The sequence below is a fragment of the Paramisgurnus dabryanus genome, chromosome 6 (assembly GCF_030506205.2).
Source record: "Paramisgurnus dabryanus chromosome 6, PD_genome_1.1, whole genome shotgun sequence".
Lineage (NCBI taxonomy): Eukaryota > Metazoa > Chordata > Actinopteri > Cypriniformes > Cobitidae > Paramisgurnus > Paramisgurnus dabryanus.
Window position 1 is genome coordinate 38,671,975 of NC_133342.1, and position 25,885 is coordinate 38,697,859.

At 36.6% G+C, this 25,885-nt stretch overlaps 1 protein-coding gene across 1 annotated transcript in view; it reads left to right on the forward strand.

The window, feature by feature from the left end:
- The window catches only part of LOC135767121 (uncharacterized), a 53,487-nt gene that overhangs the window by 17,107 nt on the left and 10,495 nt on the right, over window positions 1–25,885 (forward strand). The window contains exons 17-24 of the mRNA XM_065276754.2: window positions 4,107–4,160; window positions 15,372–15,416; window positions 15,752–15,805; window positions 16,010–16,063; window positions 17,918–17,971; window positions 19,523–19,594; window positions 19,738–19,773; window positions 20,217–20,261. Of these exons, the coding sequence (XP_065132826.1) occupies window positions 4,107–4,160; window positions 15,372–15,416; window positions 15,752–15,805; window positions 16,010–16,063; window positions 17,918–17,971; window positions 19,523–19,594; window positions 19,738–19,773; window positions 20,217–20,261 (414 nt within the window). The remainder of the gene's footprint in view (window positions 1–4,106; window positions 4,161–15,371; window positions 15,417–15,751; window positions 15,806–16,009; window positions 16,064–17,917; window positions 17,972–19,522; window positions 19,595–19,737; window positions 19,774–20,216; window positions 20,262–25,885) is intronic.

The following is a 25,885-nucleotide window of genomic DNA, read 5'->3' on the forward strand; positions in this document are numbered from 1 at the left end:
TAGGTGAATGTTTTGGTATTATGATACAGTAAATAGAAGCTGAAAGGCGCTTTATGAAGTTTGCATATCGTGTCGTGCTTATTTACAGCGTCTTTCATAGCTCATGAGACTTCACTTATAATAAGGGTCAGATTCGTCTTTGATCTTGTTTCAAATCTAATTGTAACAAAAACCATAATTGTAAGCTATGCAAGTAATGCAAATTGCATAGACAATTTGGCCTTGAAGGAATATGATGAGAAATGTTCATATGGTAGAGCATTGCATTAGCAGGTCATGGGTTCGAACCCAAGGAATACACATACTGATAAAAATGTATACCTTGTACTGCAAGCCGCTTTGGATAAAATGCGTAAATGTAAAGCCATCAAGGCCATCAGAACGTTAAGGTCTCTTCTGAAACTTTACAGGAGATGCATGTGATTACTAAAGCCTTTAATTAAGGAGAAACATCTGAGAAGAAAGGGAGTAAGTCTCCGTTTAATGTCATTGCTGTCTTATTGAATCAATTGAGTTTCCAGACATAAAGTAGTAGATTTTGTCCGCCGGCGTCTGTCTCTGCATCTGTGTGCTGTCATGCCATTTATTGCCATGCAAAATTAAACACAACACGATTCTTGTTAATGGCTTCGATACACTCCTGGCACTGCTTAGTGTTTGTATGCGAGTCTGTTTGAAAGATGTGACATTTGGATTTTGCCCCATAAACCTTTCAAAACACTTGTTAACATTATTATTTAAATAAACTTAAAGACTGTACATTTATATAATGTCATTCATGTGCACTTTTGCGACAATGCGATGGATTGTTGCATTTAAATGATACACACAATATTGGTAACACTTTACAATAAGTTTTTATTAATAACAATGAGGCATATAGTTTTTCATCATTTATTAATCTTGATTAAGTAAGGGATAATGTAGATGCAGCCGGTAGTTATCGGGAAATAAGCCCCAACAGTGTGATCTTGTATCACAATGAAGGGGCTTATTTCCCAATAACTACCGGCTGCCTCTACATTATCCCGCTTATTACACGGCTACTTGTCACATAAGAAAAAAAACTGGACATGAATATGAATTTGAAACATTTTATTGGCATATTTGTTTTAAATGAACATTTTTATCCTTCCGCGAAACTTTGCACAGATGCATAAAATGATCGTAATACCTTATTAAGATCCTCTGCTTCATACTTGTCTGTCTCCATTTTTTTCTCTTTAACCAGTCTTTGAGAAGTTTTAATGCCCATTGTGTATTTTTTTGTGTGTTGGCTTCATAGCTGTCATGCTCTATTTTGTCAAGTTCAGTCTCAGTAAGCTCTCTGTGTCTTGTCGTGGTTGTCCAGTGTTTGTCACAAGATGGCGCCAAACAGTAATCTTTATTGATCTTTATTGGCGCGGAGCGATTTTACTTGTACAAGTAGTCCGGCTATGCGTTATTACTTTGAGTCAAGCATTCCAGAGAGCCGTGTAATAATGTTAGTTAATGTCAATACAATTGTTCATGCTAGTTCATTGTGCATTTACTTATGTTAAATGAGAACACCACCGTTTTTCAATATTTTTCTATTTTCTTACCCCAACTTTTACAAATTAATACATTCGTTTTATCTTTTTTTTAATGCGTGCACTTAATTGTTGTACTGCACATTGTGAATGTAGCCTAGCCCCATTCATTCCTTAGGAGCCATAGGAATGAATGGGGCTAGGCTAAATGCTAGCTAACACATTCACGAAGCGCTGTACAAAGATTAAAAGTGCATGCATTGAAAAAGAAAGGTATGTGTATTAATTCATCTAAGTTGAGGTAAGAACATAGTAAAATATTGAAAAACAGTGGTGTTTTCCTTTAAGCATTTACAACTTTTAATAAAAAAAATGTATTCGTAAATGTTGAAATCAGAGATTTATAAAAACTGTAGATGTATTTCTCACAGTTAATTCATGTTAGCAAAATTGCATTAACAAACACTTTAACCTTATTGTAAAGTGTTACCGCAAAACTTTGCATAACCAGTGGTGAGGCTCCATAAGGCACTGTCCCATTTAGAAGAGACACAAACTATTTTTGTGGAAAAGCAGAAGAAATCACGCATAACATATAATACTCTCTAAAATAATAATCGCTGAAATACTCATAATTCAGAAATAAATAACTACGTTTATCATTTGCATGTGTTTCTAAACCTTGCAAATGTTAACATTCAAGCCATTTTGAACTATTTGAGTGCAAAAAGATGTTAAAGTTAGCTTTTTTGTGTGCGCAGATACACACACATACTCAAATGGACACACACTTATAAGCGCACGGACAAACGCGCATTTAAAAAAGCACGCAAACACTGAATTTCTATGTGCTTGCATACATGTATTCTCATAAAACCAGTTTGTTGTGTCTTAAAGTGACCGAAAACATTTCAGAAGTCAGATTTGTTTATTATATGATCTGTGCTTATTCATTCTTAAAGTGGCAGTACCCTCAAAAATCTGCTTATGTTTCTGTCAATATGTAAATCAAACAACTGAAGACAAAATGAAATCACTTCTGTAGCTTCAAAAAGATTGATTATATTTAATTTATACAACGAAGAAGACCGTGTTGTTATTCATTTGATTCTGTCCGTAAATAGTTTACTTGTAACATTGTTCTTTTCTTTTTTCATATGTTTATAATTTCTTGATTTGTTCTTATTTTATTTTCCTTATATCCCTTTTTTGCTGATCTAAAAAGTTTTCGATCCATGACTCAACAATGTAATCTGTTTAACCACTATATTTAAGTATTGAGTGGACCTCTATGCTCAAATTACATAATTTTACAATTTAGTATATTATAAAATTATGTAATTCGAGCATTGAGGTCCAATCTATTCCAAAATTTGGCCTTGCCACTGAACGCAACCCTCATTAAGTGCCGCAGCCGTCCACACATTCATAAAGGCTCATGGTCAGCGTATATTTCAGGATTCATGCTTGCTTGTTTTTTTTGTCCTTCCCACTTTGGATACGAGACAAAATTGCTCGCTCTAGCGGTAACATTGTGTTTCCTCAACTTGCTGTGGTTTGATTAGTTAAACCCAAATTTGGTTTAATGTGGTGTGGCTGAAGAAAGGTCCCTCATAAGGGTGGGTTACCCACAGCCCTGGCTGTTCTGGAAACAGCCTCTAATCATGACATGAAGGCACACGTGCATGTGGACTGTAAAACGGGCCTTACATCAGAACCAGAGAGCCATTAAGGACTGCGTATGTGCTCAGATTATTATGTTTATGTTTCATCGAAAGTGTATAAAATCGCCAGCGAATGGTTAAAAAAACATGCAAACTCCTTTTAATTGACCTTCTTCCAGATATAATTGAAGGGGAACTGTATAGGGTACAATTACTGTTTGTCATGTTTTAAGAACATGCACCATGTGAGGTCTCATAGTGAAGTGCAAAAAAAGATCAGTACAGTAAAAGAAAGTATATACTTAATGCTACAGTACACTATAGTATAGTATGGCATGCTTAAAGTACTATGCTGGTGTGATATTTCGAACACACCCCATATGTTTTCTGTCAGGTGTGTGTCTTACCATACACAAATTACATGCACATGTAACCAGAAACATAGATACTATTTTTGAATTGACACACCACCAGTGAAACGCCGAACAGATCTGGCCCGCCTTCCCACATGTGTGTGGCTTGTAATTTACTACTTCAGATACTGAGTAAAAAGTCTTTAGATAACTTCAGCACGGCTGTCTTTACCGTTGGGTGTAGCATGTTTAGATTATAATGACAGAGCGTCTCAAATTTCCTACTTTACAATTAGGATGTGTGCTATGATTCGTCCCCTGTAGCGAGTTTGACAAAAATGTAACCTTGTATTTGAGGCACTGTGAGAATTTTTGTATAACTGTACCATATAACTAAGGCCTAGTCCTGGATTAACCTAAACCCTATCCAGGAAACCGCCCCTTGTATCATTTTCTCATTCACAGTTTCTACATTGATGCCTGTTTACAGTTTCTTCTTGTTTCAGATACTAAATGTCATTTTAATGTTGCTTACATTAACACACAAACACTTATTTATTTGAAATGTTTTCATTAAGGGAGAGAAAGGAGATGAAGGAGCTGCGGGTTCTGACGGAGAACCAGGAATCCCTGTGAGTTCATTTTATCATCATCATCATCATGTCTGTCTTTTAATCTTTGTATGTTTATGTCCTGTTTATTTATTCCAACACAGTTATAATCCCACATCCTCACTGAAAAAACTTGAGATGTAATAAGTGATGATTTATGCTAGTAGTTAAAAGTTTCCTTCTCATTTTTTAATATGACAGATAGTGAGGTCATAGATACATCTGGATCATTTTTATTCAATGCATTACATGGCTTTGAGCAGCAGATGTCAGCAACTCATACTGAAGTCAAGAAAATGGGAAATATAAAAATTTTTTGTTTGTTTAATCTTGTGAGCAGATCCAGCGTTATGAATGTGGCATTTTTAGTAAAAAAAATCTCAGAGTATGCATTTATTACCAATATATTGAACCATCTGTTTATATTTTCCTAATATAAATATACCTGACAGGAAATTCTGTACTTTCCTGTCACATCTATAACGCATGCCTATTTGTCTATTGGGGAGGGTTATTATAAATATATTTTAGAAAAATATATTTTGCCTGTCAATTCTCCAGTTTGGATACTTTTAGACACACTGGTCTTACGGCAAGTCATGTTATAGTCACGAAAATTTTTATTAATTTATTCATGTCCATGGCACCAATTCAATTTTTTTTCTGTTTTCGTGTCAGTCGCACGAATTTCTATACGTAGGCATTTTATGTATTGTTTTCTCATTGTATTTTCCTATTTTCTTATCATTGTCGCTTGAGGTTGGGATTAGATTTACTTTCTGTTACATTTTTAGACTTCTAACCCAAACCCCAACTCTAACCCCAATTCCAGGCGAGAATAGTTTTAAAAACAAAAGAAATGTAGAAACCAATACATAAAAGTACATCCTAACCCAAACCCCAAATCTAACCCCAAGCAACAATGATTTAAAAATAGAAAACAATACATAAAATGACATGAAAAAGAAAGTTGTGCCACGGACATGAAAAACTATTTTTATAAATTCATGCTGAATGACACGAAATAAACGTTTGTGCTCAAGGCATGAAACAAAGGTGAACTTCGTACCATGGACACAAATAAATTAATCTAATTTTTGTGACTACAACACAAATTTCTGTGAGATATGCATTACCAGTTTAAATATAGTAAAAGTTTTTGTTACTGTGACATTTTAGCTATCATGAGTTTAGATGTCATACTTAAAGGAATATTCAATTTTCTTAAAAGAAAAATCCAGATAATTTACTCACCACCATGTCATCCAAAATGTTGATGTCTTTCTTTGTTCAGTCGAGAAGAAATTATGTTTTTTGAGGAAAACATTGCAGGATTTTTCTCATTTTAATGGACTTTAATAGAGCCCAACATTTAATTCTTAACTCAACACTTAACAGTTTTTTTCAATGGAGTTTCAAAGGACTCTAAACGATCCCAAACGAGGCATAAGGGTCTTATCTAGCAAAACGATTGTCATTTTTGACAATAAAAATAACAAATATACACTTTTAAAGCACAACTTCTTGTTTTGATCCGGTCGTGATGCGTCAGCGTGACCCCACGCAATACGTCATCACGTCAAGAGGTCACAGAGGACGAACGCGAAACTCCGCCCCAGTGTTTACAAATGTGTTGAAAGAGGACCGTTCCTACGTTGTTGTATGTGGAATGATACTAATTAATGTCTTTGTGTCAGTTTATTGTTTACAATGGTCCGCAAATATGCGTTTTATATATGTAACACGTGACCTCCCTACGTCACTACGCATTTATGTTAGGTCGCGCTGGACCGGACCTAGACGAGAAGTTGTGCTTTAAAAGAGCATTTTTTTTTTTCTTGTCAAAAATGACAATCGTATTGCTAGATAAGACCCTTATGCCTCGTTTGGGATCGTTTATAGACCTTTGAAACTCCGTTGAAAAAAACTGTTAAGTGTTGAGTTAAGTATTAAATGTTGGGCTCTATTAAAGTCCATTAAAATGAGAAAAATCCTGCAATGTTTTCCTCAACAAAACATAATTTCTTCTCGACTGAACAAAGAAAGACATCAACATTTTGGATGACATGGTGGTGAGTAAATTATCTGGATTTTTCTTTTAAGAAAATTGAATATTCCTTTAATGTTGGCCCTAGTGTTGTCTGGTGTTTTTTTTTTTGGCATTTTTTAAGTAGGGGAGAGCAGGGGTGAAAGTAATTTTAAAAGCTAATGTTTCAGACAGAGATATATTTTTGCCGTGGTCAATAACTCACAAGTGTAATCTATCAATATCAGGTGGAATTTTGATCAAATGTAAAAACAGCATTTTACTTTTAACATAAGTAGCGCATTGTTACTTTTGACCCTGTCAGCTAGGCCAAAAGTAACACACAAGTGGATCAAAAGTAACACAACAGAACAAGATAGATTTGTTCAACAGTATGAACACTGTGAAACTTAAATTAAATTAGAATAATATACATTTTCAACATAATGCAACAGTATTAACAGCGGGACAAAACTGACAAGTGTTACTTTCATCCCAACAGGAACTCCTGACATTTAAATCAGATTTACTTTTATTTTGAAAAACTCTGAGAGGTTTAACTTCAGGACCTGTAGATTGATCAGTATTGTAACACATGAAACCAGAAACACAACGCGAGAAAAAAATGACTGCTTTAGTAATTTACTTAGCATGGTCAAAAACAGCTTTCTGGACCTACACATGCAAAACGGTGAGGACATAATGCCATATTTGTCAGCTCTGTCAAGGGTTGCGTCGTACTAAAGATGCTGTCATAGTTTGAAATGCAAATGTAGACAGGGCTCTGAGAAAATCACTTTGTTACTTTCGCCCTGGTTCTTCCTTTTGGCATAAGAAATGAGTGTTGGAAATGCCAAATTTAAAATAAAAAGAAGATTAACGCTCGCTTAAGGTGGTTTTATGATTTATGCGATAAAAAGTTAAAGCAAATAATGGGAGATTGAATAAATTCAAATGTAGTGAACATTAAACCCACGTGACTGATCATCTAGCTGTTTCTGCTGTTGTTGTCTTTAAAATATATGGGGCTCATCGTCATGGTAATGCCCTTGCTGTTAATGCCTGCATCAAAAAGTCTTCATTCCTTCTTCTGTGCACAGCATTCAGTTTGACAATTAAAAGCTGCACTACTAGTAAATGTATAACTTGCCCAATCGTAACTTAATGCAGTCCTATCTCCATTTTCGAAACGTGCCTTGTTTTATTTATCGTTGGTTACCAGGTTACCAATAGCACGTCATTCGCTCTTGATGGAAACACACTTAATTCACATTTCTTTGTTTTTCTTTTTTTGGCGAATTTTGAAAAGATCACTTCACGCTTGGATGGAAACCCAGGGGAAAAACCCTAACCACAAACCCTTGAGCATTACAATGTAAGGTAGCACAGAATGTCAAAACACCAGCCTTTGCTATAATCTTCTTTTCATCCCAATCTAGGATGCGTTTAATAAAAATTAAAAGTTCATTTAAAGTGAATTCAAGGCTTTTAAGGTCATGAAAAACACAAATCTAGCCATCTACGTATTCAAACGTTAAAACATTGGTGGTGTCTTCATTCTGCTCTACTCAGAGTCTAAATTTAAAATCATGATGTTTAATGACAGATCCTGTAGACACGTACACTGCAGCAGTATGGAAAAGATTTGCTTTTGTAACCCAACCAATGGAGTTTCGTTTTAAGACACCTCATAAACTTTAAGTCGTCCGAGCAGCAAAGCTCCTGAAATCCTTAAGTTTTATATACTGTAAATAAATCTATTGTTCCTTTTTTAAACAGCTGTAACTACCGGATGGTGAAGTTATCAAACTTTGCATGCTTATTATCTCTTTGTTATATATAAACTTTAGATTCACAGACTTTTGAAATGAGTCATAACGCACACATCTGTCTTTTAAACTCTTGCATGTTTAATACTGTAAAGGTAACACATAGGTTTTCAATAAGGTTGTATACATTAACAATAAGTTAATGCATTAGCTAACATGAACTATCAACCTCTCTACAGCATTTATTAATCTCATTTATAAAATCAAACGTTGTAGCATTAATTAATGCACCATGAACTAACATGAATCACTGTATATTGCGTAATAACTTTCATTAACTAGAATTAAGACATGCCTAAGATAACTATTTTGTTCTTGTTCGTTAATGCATATAGTAAACAACCTTATCGTAAAGTGTTACGACTGTACATCATCCATGTTTTGGATAGTCGTCTTTGCACAATATGCTGCATTACTGTAATATGCATGTGCGGACACGTTCATCTTCACATTGCACAGGGACAGTTATTAAGCACGATGCGTGTTATTAAAAGATTATCTCTCTTTATCTAAGTGTTTAGTTTGCATGAGAATGCAGGAGGAGCGTGCAAATAAAAAGATTATCGTGCACTTTCATGGATGTGGTTTCACAGGTGTTGCATCTACAGCAATAGGCTGGATTGCTAAATGTGTTGCATCTTTTGTAGGATTGCGCTCTTACTTTGATCTGTATTGCATGTGTCACTATTATTATTAGCCCATTATTTGAAGTATCAAACTAAAGTGGGACAGCAGGAAAGTGCACTAAATGTGTATTTAAAGGTGCAATGTGCGAGTTTAAGAAGGATATATTGACAGAAATGCAATATAATCTACACAACTAAACTATCAGTGGTATATAAAGACTCTACATAATAAACTGTATTGTTTTTATATACAATGGTTTTACATGGACATTTTGGGCCGTCATGTTTCTACAGTAGCGCTATACGGACAAACTTCTCTACAGAGCGCGTTTCATCCCTACGTTGTCTCAGACAATGACGTGTTTGTCCTGTGGTGGGTACTGTACACTGTCAAACATAAAGGTACAAAGCTGTCACGGGGGCAGTACCCTTTAAAAGAGGTCTTAATGTGTACCATTTGGGTACAAATATGTATCTTTGAAGTATATGTAGGGCTGCAACTAACGATTATTTTAATAATCGATTAATCTGTCGATTATTTTTCCCGATTAATCGATTAATCGGATAAAAAACAAGAAAAGCATTCATTTCCAACCCCTTATTCAAAACAGAACTAAAATCTTTAGAAATTGCACAAACATGTTGCTCCTTGAACATACCTGAGCTGTTACAAAAATAATAATATAAACTTACACAAAAAAATACTCATATATGCTTTACATCTGCCAATATATAGACTTTTTATGATGCATTTCCCATCAAAAAGCCTCTCTTGATGGGATCATAAAGATTTTAGCCTATATGAGTACACTCTCAGAAATAAATGTACAAAAGTTGTCACTGGACAGTACCCTTTCAAAAAGGTACACCTTTGTACCCAAAAAGTGCATATTTGTACTTCAAAAGTACATATTGGCAGTTCAAAGATACATATTTGTACCTAAATGGTACATATTAGGCCCTTTTATAAAGGGTACTGCCCCAGTGACAGCTTTGTACCTTTATATTTGACTTCATGTGTTTTCTCTGATCGGATATCTATCTCATTTGTTAAAACTGTTCCATTTACATTTGGCCACATAAATGCGTCTTGTGAAAACGGAAAATGCGTCTTCTACTCCTGCGCAAAATGCAAATACATCATTCATTACTTCGCCTTAAAAATGTAAGACGATGTTTATGCAACAAAAGGCGGCACTTCCTGTATGTTGTGCTGTATGTTGGGCCGGGCACGCGCGTCTCCTTGCTAGGCATGAGCTGGAGCGTGCAGTACAGAGCAGTGATTTATTGTACAGGTCCATGACGGGGAAAAGCGTTCATACAACTCTCTCTCAAAGTTTTATTTCTTTGTTTAATATCATCGGAGTTTGTCATTTGAGTTTTTTATTCGTTCTACAAACTTTTTTTACCCTCTGTCGTCGCTCCATAAAGCATTGCGTGTCGTCTTTGTTTGTTTACCTCTTTGCCGGCTAACTTCCAGGTGACGCACTACCTCCGCTGTTTTTATTTTATCTTTTCTCCTCCCTGTCTATAAGGGGGGCGCCAAACTCTGCAAGCAACAGTGCGCGTGTTCACTCCGCTCCGCGCTTAACTGAAGTTTTTCTTTTTTTATATTAAACGTCTCTGCGTCACGCGACACAGCGAATCGATTATGAAATTCGTTGCCAACTCTTTTAGTAATCGATTTAATCGATTCGCTGTTGCAGCCCTACTAATATGCACTTTTTGGGTACAAAGATCTACCTTTATGAAAGGGTACTGTCCCAGTGACAACTTTTGTACCTTTATTTCTGAGAGTGTAGCTTCTCTATGCGTTTCAAAGGGAGGGGTGAGCGGTGAACTGAGCAGTTGGTTGCAATTCACAATCTCACCATTAGATGCCACTAAAATCTACACACTGCACCTTTAAACTGTTTGGTGTGTGTTGCCTGTCGCCCTGCCTTGTGATTTTGCTTTGGCCTACACTTTCTCTGATTTAGTGTATGATTAATTTGTTTGTGCTACAGACGTGATGAAGATGTGTAGTTAAGTAGAGTTACGTTTTTAAGCGATTCGTTTTTTGTGCAAGGGTTTATGGGATTGAGACTTGTTTGCGAGCACTTTAGCAAACGCATTGCAAAACCACAATTCCTTGGCAACCACCCATTAACTTACGTCCCAGCAATGTGTTGGCAAGAACCGCTCAAATTGACTTTATTCTTCAAAGATTCAATGAATCATTTCCTGTGACAAGACAAAACATCTACTTTAAACTCCACAATAACATGTCTTATTAGCAGTAGATTATAGAGATGAAAATGACATGTTTGTGAATGCATACTCGAAATGTGACATCTGCTTTTAAACCCATTCTAGTGAGCAGTGAACACACACACATCCAGGGAGTGCCTTGAACCTCAGTCACAACCTGTTGGCCACAAGACACGAACCGAGTTACAAGCCCGACTCTCTAACCGCTAGGCTAAGAGATGAATATGATAGATGTTGTCAAGTTAAAAGGAAATGACTTCAGATTGTTTGTAGCACCGATTAAAGTTAGTTTCCATTACTATTTCGGCTTACGACGTGAAGTGATGTGGTTGAGGTCTCAGTGTAAATATTTGCACGTCCTCGACTTGGTTTGATATGTAGGATTCATATAGGAAGTGCTCCCTTTTGCGGGGACATTTTGGCAAGCAGCAGATTCTGTTTTTAGAAGCCCAGATGCTACGGAAACATTTAGGTAGACGTCTGCCTGATGTTATGATTAATAGAGGAGTTTAATAGAGACCTCCCTCTCTTTTAGAGTTGGTGGTGAACCTCTGAATGTTCCCTTTCCTGCAGAATCAGTTTTATTTGGTTAAACGTGCACACATGGCAGGTGGAGATGGTGGTATTTCGAGGAAGCGATTTTATAATGTCAATGCACACTTAAGAGGTCAGCAGCTTTTCTCTACTTCCTTTCTCTTTCTTTCAGTTTTCTGTGTCTCTCTCTCTCTCTCTCTCTCTCTCTCTCTCTCTCTCACACACACACACACACACACACACACACACACACTTTTTCTGTCTTTCTTTCTCTCTCTTTCTCTGTCTAGCTTTCTTTCTATCTGTCTCTCATCAAAGTATTTTACAATTGTGTGAACTTAAAAGAAGCAGCAGCTTATTTGCATTTAAAGCGTAACTAAACCCCTGGTCAGAGCGTGACTCCACCCACTGGCAATATTTGAAAAATGCAAGAAAAGTGGGCAGATCCCAACGAAGATAGAGGGGACAAACTAAGCTCGTATCAAGTGTGTGGTGAGATCGTAACAAGGGCGTGGTCAGCTTGAACCTGCCTACGTCACGAGTCATTTTTTGGACCCAACATCCAATAGGAAAATTCAACTGCAGTAGCCACCGTTCAACCTGAAGAGGGCAGCAATCAGATGTTTTTACACCATATATTGTAGTAATGAAACACTTTATATCCACATGTCAAAAAACTTACTAAAATCAATGAACAGCACTAATAAAGCATCATTCTTACAGATCATTAACTAAAAAATGTTGGTTTAGGGTTTAGTTACTCTTTAAAGAGGCACACAAAAAAACAGCACACCGAAAAATGGGCCTTTTTACCATGGTATATAAAATGATCTATAGCAGGTGTTCCCAAACTTTTCATTTCGCGATCCACTTAAATATGCATGATATATCCATGGACCCACCAACATTTTTATAAATGTAAATATGAAGACACACACTTTTTTCTTTTATAATTGAGTAGTTTTTATTTTCATTGTCATTTTATAAATTAAATGTAATTTTAAAGGCGGGGTGCGTGATTTTTGAAAAACACTTTGGAAAAGGGAGTTGGGCCGAGTACCAAAACACACTTGTAGCCAATCATCAGTAAGGGGCGTGTCTACTAACTGACATCGTTGCCTGGGTTATGTATGTGTGGGGCGGGTGCAGATTCTATTGGGGTAGGGGCGTGTTTGTTTAGGTGATTTCAAATGTCAACATTGGTTTGCAGAGATCATGAACCCAGCCTTTAATTGCAATATCAAAATACCTTATGGTATATCATATCAAAATTATTGTCATTGTTTGTCATTAGCTGGACTAAACTATTTTTGTGTCATTCGCTGCTACAGAAAATGTGCAACCCACCTTGTGTCCCACAGTTTGAAAACCCCTGATGTGTTTGGACTGGGGCTGCAACTAGCATTTATTTTCATAATCGATTAATCTGGCAATTATTTTTTTAATTAATTGACTAATCGGATAAAAAAAAATATTACTCAATTCGATTATTTTCCTTATTATTAGGTTATTCACACGTATAAGTGTATTTTTAACCATCCAAAAGCCACACACTACTACAGAGTTTTACTAATATAATCTTTTTGATATTGATATTTGAAGCCTTAAAGGAATATTCAATTTTCTTAAAAGAAAAATACAGATAATTTACTCACCACCATGTCATCCAAAATGTTGATGTCTTTCTTTGTTCAGTCGAGAAGAAATTATGTTTTTTGAGGAAAACATTGCAGGATTTTTCTCATTTTAATAGACTTTAATAGACACCAACAAATAACACTTAACTCAACACGTAACAGTTTTTTTCAACGGAGTTTCAAAGGACTATAAACGATCCCAAACGAGGCATTAGGGCAAAGGCACTTATCTAGCAAAACGATTGTCATTTTTGACTAGAAAAATAACAAATATACACTTTTAAAGCACAACTTCTTGTCTAAATACGGTCCTGCGTGACCTAACGTAAATGCGTAGTGACGTAGGGAGGTCACGTGTTACATATATAAAACGCACAATTGCGGACTATTGTAAACAATAAACTGACACAAAGACATTAATTAGTATCATTCCACATACAACAACGTAGGAACGGTCCTCTTTCTCAAAACTTGTAAACACTGGGGTGGAGTTTCGCGTTCGTCCTCTGTGACCTCTTGACGTCATGACGTATTGCGTGGGGTCACGCTGGCGCATCACGACGAGAAGTTGTGCTTTAAAAGTGTATATTTGTTATTTTTATTGTCAAAAATGACAATCGTTTTGCTAGATAAGACCCTTATGCCTCGTTTGGGATCGTTTATAGTCCTTTGAAACTCCGTTGAAAAAAAACTGTTACGTGTTGATTTAAGTGTTAATTGTTGGTGTCTATTAAAGTCCATTAAAATGAGAAAAATCCTGCAATGTTTTCCTCAAAAAACATAATTTCTTCTCGACTGAACAAAGAAAGACATCAACATTTTGGATGACATGGTGGTGAGTAAATTATCTGGATTTTTCTTTTAAGAAAATGGAATATTCCTTTAAATAAAAACGTTTGTGCACCTTTAATACTAAAACATCTTTAGATGTCAAAACATAAACAAACAACACGAATTAAGTCTTCAGGGAGGTGGTGAGGAAATTTTGCCACAGAAACTTATTTTAATCTTTAATTTAAGACCTGGATGAGAATTAACATTATTAATTATTAACAAAATAAATATGCCATTGTGATATAAAAAATGAAGTACATGCGTTGTTACAGTCAAAAAAACTTGATTACTTTAAAACAGATGCTTAGTTTGTGGTTCAATTCTATTTTTATGAAACAAACTCACTTAAAGGACGAAATGAAACTTTATGAACCAGCGTTCATTTGCGCTTTTGCTTCCCTCCACCAGGGTTGCCAGATCCGCCTAACAAAACCAGCCCAGTGTCCATCCAAAATGAGTTCAAAAGCATCCCAATGACTATTATTCAAAGCCCAAAAACCAACAAATAATGAACCAAATCCTTCGATCTTTAAACCGCAGGAGATTAAAAAAGTAGCCTGATTCTGAACTCTGCTCAAAGGCTGAGGACCTGGCAACGCTGCCTTGCTTTTAAACAAGTTGACGTAGTGAGAAGAAGTGCCTGATAAACGTGCAGTTTGTGTCGTATAAAGAAAACGGGCATGACTTTGAACACGCAGCTTGCCCCGTATGAAGAAACAGTGCCCGTATAATGGCAACTTTATTGGCATGATTGTGTGTACTAACAATACTAAGCTAAGATGCTGGATGAAACATAACAATCTCTCTTTCTCTCTCTCTCTCTCTCTCTCTCTCTCTCTCTCTCTCTCTCTCTCTCTCTCTCTCTCTCTCTCTCTCTCTCTCTCTCTCTCTCTCACAGTTTTTTTCTCTCTTTCATGTCTGAACACATTTTGGTTGAAACATTTGATGTTTGACTGAACACATTCAAGTAGTTTTTTGGGTGTCAGGGCTGGTCTTCCTGTTTATGGCACATGAATCCGGTTTATTTGAAATAAAAACTTACAGCATTCCTGAAAGCTCTGGGTGTAGAAATCAGAAAGGGTCTATCGTCTGTAGGTGTGTCTCATGTTTCCCTTTCATCGTTCATTGCGTACGACTCGTGTGCAATTACAACACTAATGAAAGAAGCCGTGATCACTAATTAGTTTGCTCGTGTGATATTATGGCTTGGCAGTGAAATAGCCGCAAACAGGCGATAGATATTATAAAGTGACTGCCATTATGTCAAACCTGAAATTAGATTTTCTGAAGAAATTTTAAGTGGTCCTTGCCAAAATGGATGCTGGGTTATTCTGGGTGGTTGCCAACAAGTCGGTAACCCGAAGCCTCTATGATAATTAAGACAGATATACATAGGTTTTAACCCTATATGAACCGTTCTAATAATGATTTCAAACACTTATAATAATTGCTGTACCTCATATAAATTATTGATTTTTATAATCATTGCTTTTTAGGGTATACAGGGACTTCCTGGAGAGGTGGGCCCTGTTGGACCTCAGGTAAAGTGTGTTTCTGTAATACATTACAGTTTAAATCACTGATTCACTTTTTTGTTGTGGGTGATATTTTTTGGCTTTTGTGTTGTTGTTTAACAAACATTTATGAAATTTGTAGCACTCTTAAAAGCTTGTGTTGTTTAACCCATAATATTGGACATAATAAACCTACTGTATGCCCAACGTAGTTTCTTTTATAACCCAATCGTTGTTCCTGTCCAATATTTTCCCAACCATGGGTTAAAACAACACAAACATTTTGTTTGCGTGGGTTTGGTTCCCATGATGCACTGTGAAACTTTTTGAATAAAAGTAAATAAATAAATGTATTTTGACAGGGCGAGCGTGGTACACCAGGACCGGCGGGTTTTACGGGACCAATGGGACAGCAGGTATATCACGATTTCTACAGAAAATTAATTGTTTTAGTTTCCTTGTCAATTTACAGTTTGTCCCAACAAGAATGTTTAGATACGTTGCACTTCAGTTTTACAGTTTCTTGTGAAAGTGTGCAATTCAAAATAGAGGAGATACAACATATATAACAACTAATCGTATTTGTCTTTATGCAATTAATTAAATGTCTTTCATTTCAGGGACCGCCAGGCCCAGCTGGCCCACCGGGTAGAGAAGGCCCTGCTGGTCCAAAGGTAAATTATTCATTAGCTCAATATGTGGAGTTTATTGTGTATCACACTGTACTGTACCGTACCGTTTACATAACTTAATGCTTAAAGGATCACTCCACTTTCATAAAAATATTCTGATAATTTACTCACCCCCATGGCATCCAAGAGTTTTATGTCTTTCTTTCTTCAGTCGAAAGAGTTTTCTCCATATAGTTGGTTTCAATAGGGTATAACGGTTGAAGGTCCAAATTGCAGTTTCAACGCAGCTATAAGGGGCTCTAAATGATCCCAATTGAGGAATAACGGTCTAATCTAACAAAAAGTGTTGGGGGTAAATTTTAGCAGCATCTAGTGTTGTGATTGCGAATTGCAAAACGCATATGGTAGCTGTCACAGGTCATCCGAGACAACATAGGGATGAAACACTCTCTAGGTGCATCCCAATGCAGGATCTGGATCCAGGGTTTCCCGCACCACATTTCAGTTCGGGCGGCCCGCCAAAGCTTGGAAACCCTACCGCCTTAACTAGGTCGCTGCAAAAAAGGCCTCCAAGTGCATCTCAGAGAATAGCACGGACGCGCTCCACACCGCGAGCGTGCACGCGCGCCACATGGCCGAAATGAGTTAAAGACGTGGTCCGTCATGTATGGAGGATAGCCAGTTGATAAAACACGTGTCCGTGAGAACTGTTTTGCAGTTATTTAAGCCTGTTATTGTATTAGTTGCAAATTTAAAGTAAGTTAGCTGGTGATTTTGTTGTTTGAGCAACCTGCTAGCTAGGTTTCACGTGCCTGTTGATTAGATATAATTGTTGAGCGCTGTTGTTCACTTTATTTATGTGCATTATTTACATGCTACAGTAGTTAAACTCCTTTAAGATAATGTAATTAATAGTGCGAAACAATCAGTTTTTACAATTTTTGCGCCATCTATCATCGTTCGCCAGACGTTCTACAACATCTGCTTTAGTTTGTGTTTATTAACCCTTTATTTTCACTTCATCATGCAGCTATTCCCATTAGAGGTAAAAACATTTAATTAATTAATAATCTAGTATGTGTTCATTTTCTGTCATAGTTTCTTCAAAATTAAGTTTTATTTGAGTGTTTTAAATAAAAATATTTTAATTTTCATCATGATGCGTACGCCCCACCCCTTTGATTACCACGCCCCCTGCCCCAAACCACCTAAACTAACAAATTTTCTGCGGGAAACCCTGGGATCCTTTTAAGGCCGCGGACTTTGAAGGCAAAACTCGATATTTAAAGTCTGCAGCCTCTAAAGTCCACGAAGCAAATTGAAATGAGACGGTCTAGCCTTCTACTATAGAAACATGACACGACTGCCATGTAAGAGGGACCCGTGGTGTATGTAGATAAAAATTTCTCATTATAAAACAATACGGTTCATTATGTAAGGTCTGATAGTATAGTTATGTAGATTAAAATGCATTTCTGTCAAAAGATCCTTCAATGCACCTTTAAACCACAACTTTTCTCTAGCCCTGGGATGCTCGTTCACGATATTACGTAATCACGTTGCAGGGTCACATGTTACATATGTGAAGCACACTTGTGGACCATTTCAAACAATAAACAAATCCATTAATTAGTATCATTCCACACACAACAACATCAGAACGATCCTTTTTCTCCACACTTGTAAACACTGGAGTGGTAGTTACACATACATCATGCGTTATTACGTAATACGTAAGTTCGTGCAGGCACATCACAAGGTTAGTGCAAGTTGTGGTTAAAAAGTGCATAGATAAGACCCTTATGCTTCGATTGGGATCGTTTAGAGCCCTTTCAAACTGCATTGAAACAGTAATTTGGACCTTTGAGTACCATTTGAACTTTTATTTTTACACAGGGAAATTCTGGGTTACGTGGACACGATGGCCTTTCTGGACTGCCGGGTGCTAAAGTGAGTGTTGTGCAGGAGGGGGATTTCCTGTATACAAACATCTAAGATAAGATCCTCATCCACCTCCGTCATGATCTGAAAAACATCTAAAAACATTCTTTGATTCATCTTACTCATTCGTTTTATTCATACACTTCAAGCCATTGTGAGATAACAGTCAACATCTTTGATGCAGAAGAGATAAGAGGAGTGCAGAGATGTGACAGATTAACCATTTAATTTCATTGCATTCTGCTTTTGCTAAGCACTAGGCAATTCAATCCCACAGGTCCTTGAAATACTTGAAAGTTTGTGAATCTGGGGAAAAAAATTCAAGGCCCTGGGAAGTTTTTGAAAATATACATACATAGACATACAGGTCATTGAAAATGCTTGAATCTATTTTATGCAAAAAATCCATCTTATTCCCTGTGTAGTGTTGGGTAATATCATAAAAATGACAGTCTTTTTAAGCACAGGTGCTAAACTGTTTGCTTTACATGCTTATATCTTCTGTATGCGAATGTTGATTAATACCAAAATTTACACAAAGTCTTGGGTTACGTATGTAACTGTTGTTCCCTGAGAAGGGAGAGAGACGCTGCGTCTCCCTTGCCATACTTCCTGCGTCCCTGTAACTCTAATATTTCAGATAGCGATATACTTCCTGGCTCTTGCGTCACCCTGTCTTTGTCGTTAAGCCTCACCATTGGTTGAATTTGATATACACATTCAGACGCACTTACACCTGGAGGCGTCCCCAAAGTGTCACCGCAGTGACGCAGCGCAGGTTCCCCCGAAAGGGAACTGTAACAATGTATCTTAAAATGTAACACAATGTAACCTTGCTCTCACTTAAAACGTGTCCCCACATTTACTCCTTGAATTTGAGGGTATTGCACCTGGAAAGGTCCTTGAAAGGTCCTTGAATTTGAAGTTAACTCTTTCACCGCCAGTGTTTTTAAAAAAAGTTGCCAGCCAGCGCCAACGTTTTTCATGATTTTCACCAAAATTTAATGCCTTCCAGAAAATGTTCTTCTTCAAATATATAAACATACGATATACCAAATGAAAGAACAGACCCTCTGCTTTCAAAAAAAAAAAAAAAACGTTTCATCCTACCTTCAGTGGTTCTTTTGTAATCAGCTTTTGAATATGGGTAGGTTTCTGCAAAAACACCACATTTTGAGGAAAAAGCAGAGATAATTCCATTTTTGTGACGGTGTTTTCATAGAGATCCATTCAGAGCGATCTTTAAAACAGACACGGACATGCAGCAGCTTGCCATAGGGCAATACTTCCGGGTTTAAAAAGTTGCGGAAGGGCGCCACCGAGTGGATAACAGCGGTATTGCGGAAAGATGGAAAAACTCGTCATTGGCGGGGAAGCGTTTTCTCTTGATTGACGAGATATCTCGTCAATGGCGGGGAAAGAGTTAACTAAGGTGTCAACCAGAGTTGAGTTTAAAAGGCATAGTCCCCAAAATATCACTTTTATCTACTGTTTTTTTGTGCTGAAATGCATGCAAAAGTGAGTTCACACCTGATTCGGTGTGTATGTGTACATCTACAGGGTTTAGACGGAGAGCCAGGCGTTCAAGGTCCACCTGGCATTAGAGGTCTACCAGGCTTTAAAGGTCATAAGGTAAATAAAAAGTATCTTCAGCACACACAAACATTACAGTAATACAGTGTCATGTTAGGATAAGAATGCCCTTTGAATTCATTATGAACTTCACTTCTTGTTTCTGCAACGTTCAATGACGTGAACTCTGATTATTTTTGCAGGGTGATGATGGCTCAATCGGACCAAAGGGAAGTCAGGTATTGTGACTGCTTACTGATGTGTTCGTGACCTTTTTTTCTGTCTGTCTTGATGGAAAATGCAATGAGAGAGAGAGAGAGAGAGAGAGAGAGGAAAGAGGAAGTTAAAAGGTGTTAATGCACACAAAAAAACAGTTTTTTTCTCACGGGAATTCTGAACTACAAAGATCATGCACGCAATCTAAAATTGTAAATATCAAAGTGTCACACAACAGCTTTCGCCCAGCTGATCAACAGCTACTGTAATGCACGCATGTCATGCAATATAGTAGTTGGTGTACCAAGCTGTTACATCTGCAAATCGGAACCAAGCAACCACAACACAAGATGTGTAGTTCTCCATCATAGACTGAGATTCACAATACATAGAAGTATAAGAGATCTGATAGAGCGTTGATACGGTTATATTCTGATATATTCTGTCAACACATCTTTCATTTCAGGGCGAGAGGGGCACCCAAGGACAACCTGGAGCTTCTGGACAAAATGTATGTAACCATATCAGTTTCGTTTGTTATAGGGAACCTCCAGCCAAATATCAAAATTGACTCACCCTCAAGCAATCTGAGATACATACGTCCATCATCTTTCAGACAAACACATTTGGAGTCATCTTAGTAAATGTCCTTGCTCTTCCAAGCTTTATAACGGTAAACAGAGATGGGCATAATTACATGGAAATGTATTTCAAATACAAAATACTGTGTCGAAAAATGTATTTAAATACAAATACAGTATTTTGTATTTTGAAAATACACAAAATACATGTGAAATTGGTGCTTCAGTCCAAGTATCCCTATTAGGCTGAAATCTATTTGGGTCTATTTCTGAATGCCAAAAAGCATTTAGATGTGTGCAACTGCTTAGAAACATTGGTTTTATTTTACATACCTCTTCCCTTCCCCTGCCCTTTAAGAAAAAAAAACTACAAAAAGACCTTGGTAACACTTTACTGGAAGGAGTGTGCATAAGGCTGACATGACACCTTTATAATCATAACATGACACGACACATTTTTAATACAAAGATGACATTGTTTGAGATATCTTTGTTATGACAACTTGACATAAACCAATATAACACAACTTGTTATAACTCTGTCATAAACCGGTATTATCAAACTTAAGAAACTACCTAGCTTTGTGGGTTAACATTACATTAAACTGTGATTTAAATGTCATTAAGTGTTACTACTATTTCAAATATTATTAATACTCGGTCAAATAAACATTATGAACTGAAGAATATTCATGAAGTAAGGGATAATGTAGAGGCAGCCGGTAGTTATCGGGAAATAAGCCCCGACAGTGTGATCAGGACCCGACGCGAAGCGGAGGGTCTTGTATCACACTGAAGGGGCTTATTTCCCGATAACTACCGGCTGACTCTACATTATCCCGCTTATTACACGGCTACTTGTCACATAAGAAAAAAAACTGGACATGAATATGAATTTGAAACATTTTATTGGCATATTTGTTTTAAATTAACATTTTTATCCTTCCGCGAAACTTTGCACAGATGCATAAAATGATCGTAATACCTTATTAAGATCCTCTGCTTCATACTTGTCTGTCTCCATTTTTTTCTCTTTTAGCCAGTCTTTGAGAAGTTTTAATCCCCATTCTGTATTTTTTTGTGTGTTGGCTTCGTAGCTGTCATGCTCTATTTTGTCAAGTTCAGTCTCAGTAAGCTCTCTGTGTCTTGTCGTGGTTGTCCAGTGTTTGTCACAAGATGGCGCCAAACAAACAGTAATCTTTATTGGCGCGGAGCGATCTTACTCGTAAAAGTAGTACCGGCTATGCGTTATTATTTTGGAGCGGTTATTATTCGAAAAGAACGAACCTGCAAATGTCTCAACTGACCAATCAGAATCAAGAATTCCAGAGAGCCGTGTAATAAACTGTTATAAAACTATTTAACAGAGTATTAACACTTAATGACAAATAATATTTGTACCACTGTAGTTGAGGTCAAGAAAAATATTCATGAAACTGTTATAAAACTATTTGACAGAGTATTAACACTTAATGACATTTTAATGACAAATTATATTTGCATCACTGGTTAAAAGTGGTCAGTTATGTTATCTTGGTAATGTCAAGTTGTCATGACAAGTTATGGTTAATGTCAAGTTGTCATAACAAAGACATCTCAAATGTCATAAACGTCCATAAAATCCCCTTCATATTCCTGACCCGTGTCATGTCATGGTTATGAAGGTGTCATGTCAGCCTTATGAACACCCATTCAAGTAAATTGATGTTTTATAAAAAAAAAAAACTATTTCATATGTCATCGACACACAACCTAAACAGTTTATATGTGAAGAAATCCACGGATTTACAAACTTCTCACGAGACGAGTGATTGATAAATTATTAGGCAAACTACTTTCTCTCATCGTTGCTTTTTGACGGTTTTGAGAACAATTACTCACGAGTATTTCACAGAATTACACAACGGAGAGCATGTCAAGCATAAAAGCCTTGTAGGTTTATTGAGGAGCCTGCAGGTTTCGCAGGTTCACGTCGTAGAGTAGAGCCATGCAAATTGCAAAAGTGTAAACAAGGCTTCAACTGCACAAAGCTAAAGAGAAAGCAGCAACTGTGTGCAGATTCCACCACTTGCCGCGTCACGTGTGAAAGGGCCTTTAAAGGAAAACACCACCGTTTTTCAATATTTTACTATGTTCTTACCTCAACTTAGACTAATAAATACATACCTATCTTTTTTCAATGTGTGCACTTCATCTTTGCACAGCATGTCATGAATGTGTTAGCATTTAGCCTAGCCCCATTTATTCCTTAGGATCCAAACAGGGAAAAATGTATAAGCCACCAAACACTTCCATGTTTTCCCCATTCAAAGACTGTTACACCAGTAGTTACAGGAGTAAGTATGGTGGCACAAAATAAAACGTGGTGATTTTTAAGTGGATAAAAAATGAGAACTATATTGTATGGCGGAAGAGCACTTAGTTTGCAGCACTTCGACCTCTGGCGCAGTAACATCATCACTCCTGTAAAGATGTTAAATATTGAAAAATGGTGGTTTTCCTCACTCAAAAGTGTAGGCCTATTCGTCAGCGTTCCACACTCCGTCTCAATCGTGCAACGTGCAACTGCCTGCCAACGTGCAAGAATTTGAATTTCCTTTCGCGACAGTTATAATCACACAAATCACACTCAATAACTCAATCGCCCTTGCTTTTTTTCCCACTCCAACAATTCAATTATTGCCCACTAAAAGCTGCACAGATATATTTGCTTACCTGAACTCTGGTGTCTGGTCTGAACTAGCTGATGCATGAAAACAGCACCCTGACTGGTTGACTGCCTCAAAGTATTTTTATAATAATATAATTTTGTCAAAACAACATCCATATTTCAAACTTTATAAACTACAATTACTAGCTTTCGGTTACGACGCCATCTTGGATTCACAGGAGAATTTTGATGTAGTGAGCATTGCTTGGCATCAAGCGTGCCGCACAAGCCCTGAAAAGTGAAGCCAAAACGTCTCGATCGCCCCCCCAGTGACTGGTCCCAGTATAGGTCATAATCCCCACCTCCCCATGTTATTCAATGGGACTTGAGACCAACTAAACAATTTAATTACACTTCAATTATCTTTTTTTCTAAAGCTGGTTTCTGTCATTTACCGTAATTTTTATCACGCTGATTTAAATTCAAGTGTTTGTTTTTAAAATAAGTTAGTTTTTAGTTTTCACGTCATGATTGACAGCTGTGATATTCGCATTTTGCGTGATTTCCTGCTCACTACTGCGCATGACTGGTCCCGAAATCGATACTGCGCAGACTCAAGACCCAAGATGTCAGCGCCGTATCGGGACAATGGCGGCTTCACTTTTCACCAATGGAAGAGAGCGAACGGGCATTGTCCATCTTTTTTACAGTCTATGGTTGACTTGTGAATCGCGTTCATGATACCGTCGTTAGAGGAAGCTAGTTATTATAGTATATAAAGATTGAAACATGGATATTTTTCACAATCGCATCGAGGGGGGACTTCAGTAGGTAAATAAACAACCAAAAAGCCACATTTATAAGTTTCGGAGAAGCTTTATCCACAGATCACTGTTTTCAAGCTTTTCATTTAATGCCATCTGCATGTTTTGAAAATCAAACCCATGATCTTGATCTTAAAAGCCCCATGCTTTACTAGTTAACCTGTGGCAACACCTACACAGCAAAACTCCCAGCGTTTCATTATCAGTGTTAATAATCCACACCCAGTATGTTAAAGATTAGCACTGAATCAGTGAATTGTTTCCTTTTTCGCAGAAACCATCACAACGCTGCTGTATTGTGTGGTTAAGCGCTCAAAGTGAAGTCTAAAATGAATGCAGATGCCTATGATGAGGAAAATTATTAAATCACGGTACTAATATCAGCATCAACAAACAAACAAATAATTTTGCCTTCTTTGGCTGTTATAAAAACAAGAAATCAAGAATCAAGTGCCCATCTAAAAGTAAAACGAATTGTTAGGGTGATGCCTTGTTATGAATCTTTGTCAGTGATTGTGTTTGTTAACAGCAGGTGTTTATTATTAACAGGACATTTCACGAGACTTTTTTAAAGATGTGAAATAAATCTTTGGTGTCTTGTGGTTTTAGCTCAAAATGTCCCACGGATAATGTATTAAATTATCTGTGGGATATTATCTGTGTGCATGTTAAAATTGACACTTTGTAGGTGTCAGCAAAAATGTGCCGTTTTTGGGTGTGTCCTTTAAAATGCAAATAAGCTGATCTCTGTCAAATGAGCTGCCATCACTGTCGTTGTTTTGTCTCAACATGCACACCAGTATTGTTTTAGTAAGCTTTAAAAAAGTACTTAAATGTCCTCATATAACTTAGGCCTAGAATTAATTTATCTGAGTGTTATTGGGATAGTTCACCTAAAAAGGACAGTTTTGTCATCATTTACACAAAGAAAGGTATTTTGAGGAACGTTTGCAATCAGAAGCACCATTTAGTTCCATAGGATTATTACTATGGGGGTCATTCTACAGAAAAGGTGGAATTCGGGTGATGGAAATCTGCTTAAATGAACTTCTTTCAACATACCCAAAACTTCAATACAGTAGCATTAATTAACTTGTCAAATCTACGAATCCGCAAAACGGGGAGCTTAATCTATTTTTAACTTTTTAACACATTTTAATAAAGAATCCATGAGTCATTTATTTGTCATTGGTGTTACCTGTGATTTAAACAACATTAATGTTGATACTAAATATTTTTTCTCATTACAACTTGTGTATTTAGTTAAAGGTTGAGTAGTGGGAATGATAACAGCAAGAAAAATAATTGATTATTAATATTTGTTTAATTAAATTCTTCATCTTTACCCAGCATTGTATGAAATTATTTGATTCTCAGTTTGACTTTTTTCTTTAAAACCAACAAAAACAAAAATATTCAACCAAAAAGGCTTTGATTCAAAGACTGAAATATCAACAATGTCTTACATCCCATATCAACAACAAAATATTACTAGAAAGTACAAGAAAATACATTCATACCACCAAAACTTGGTTTAACACCAATGACAAAATGTAACACCAATGACAAAATTAGAATATAATAATAGATAATGAATATGTTTTTATGCTTTTATGTTGGTCATTTAAAGGAATAGTGCTTAGGAAGTACTCATTAGAGAAGTAACACCAATGACGGTAACACCAATGACAATTTACAGAAAAAAACTAATATTTAAACAAAATGGCTGCCATTAGCCGTGTGCTATTTCATCAGAGATGTAACAATCACATACTTATTCAGTATAATGTATTTTTATGTAAAAATCTTAACACTCCCAGCTATAAAAAAAAGAGTAACACTAATGACATCCAAAAAATCTTATCTCAAAAATCTTAGATATATCATGATATTTTAGACAAATGAGGTAAATCATCTCACAAACCTTTTTCCTTCCTCCACTGCACTTCTTTCACTGACCTCTTGACCCATGAAAAACTTCAAAGAGCTGATGCATTGTTTCAAAATAAAAGTGCTTTGGGTAGGGTAACACCAGTGACATAAATTTGGTGGACAAATATTTATTTGATATTATTTATAT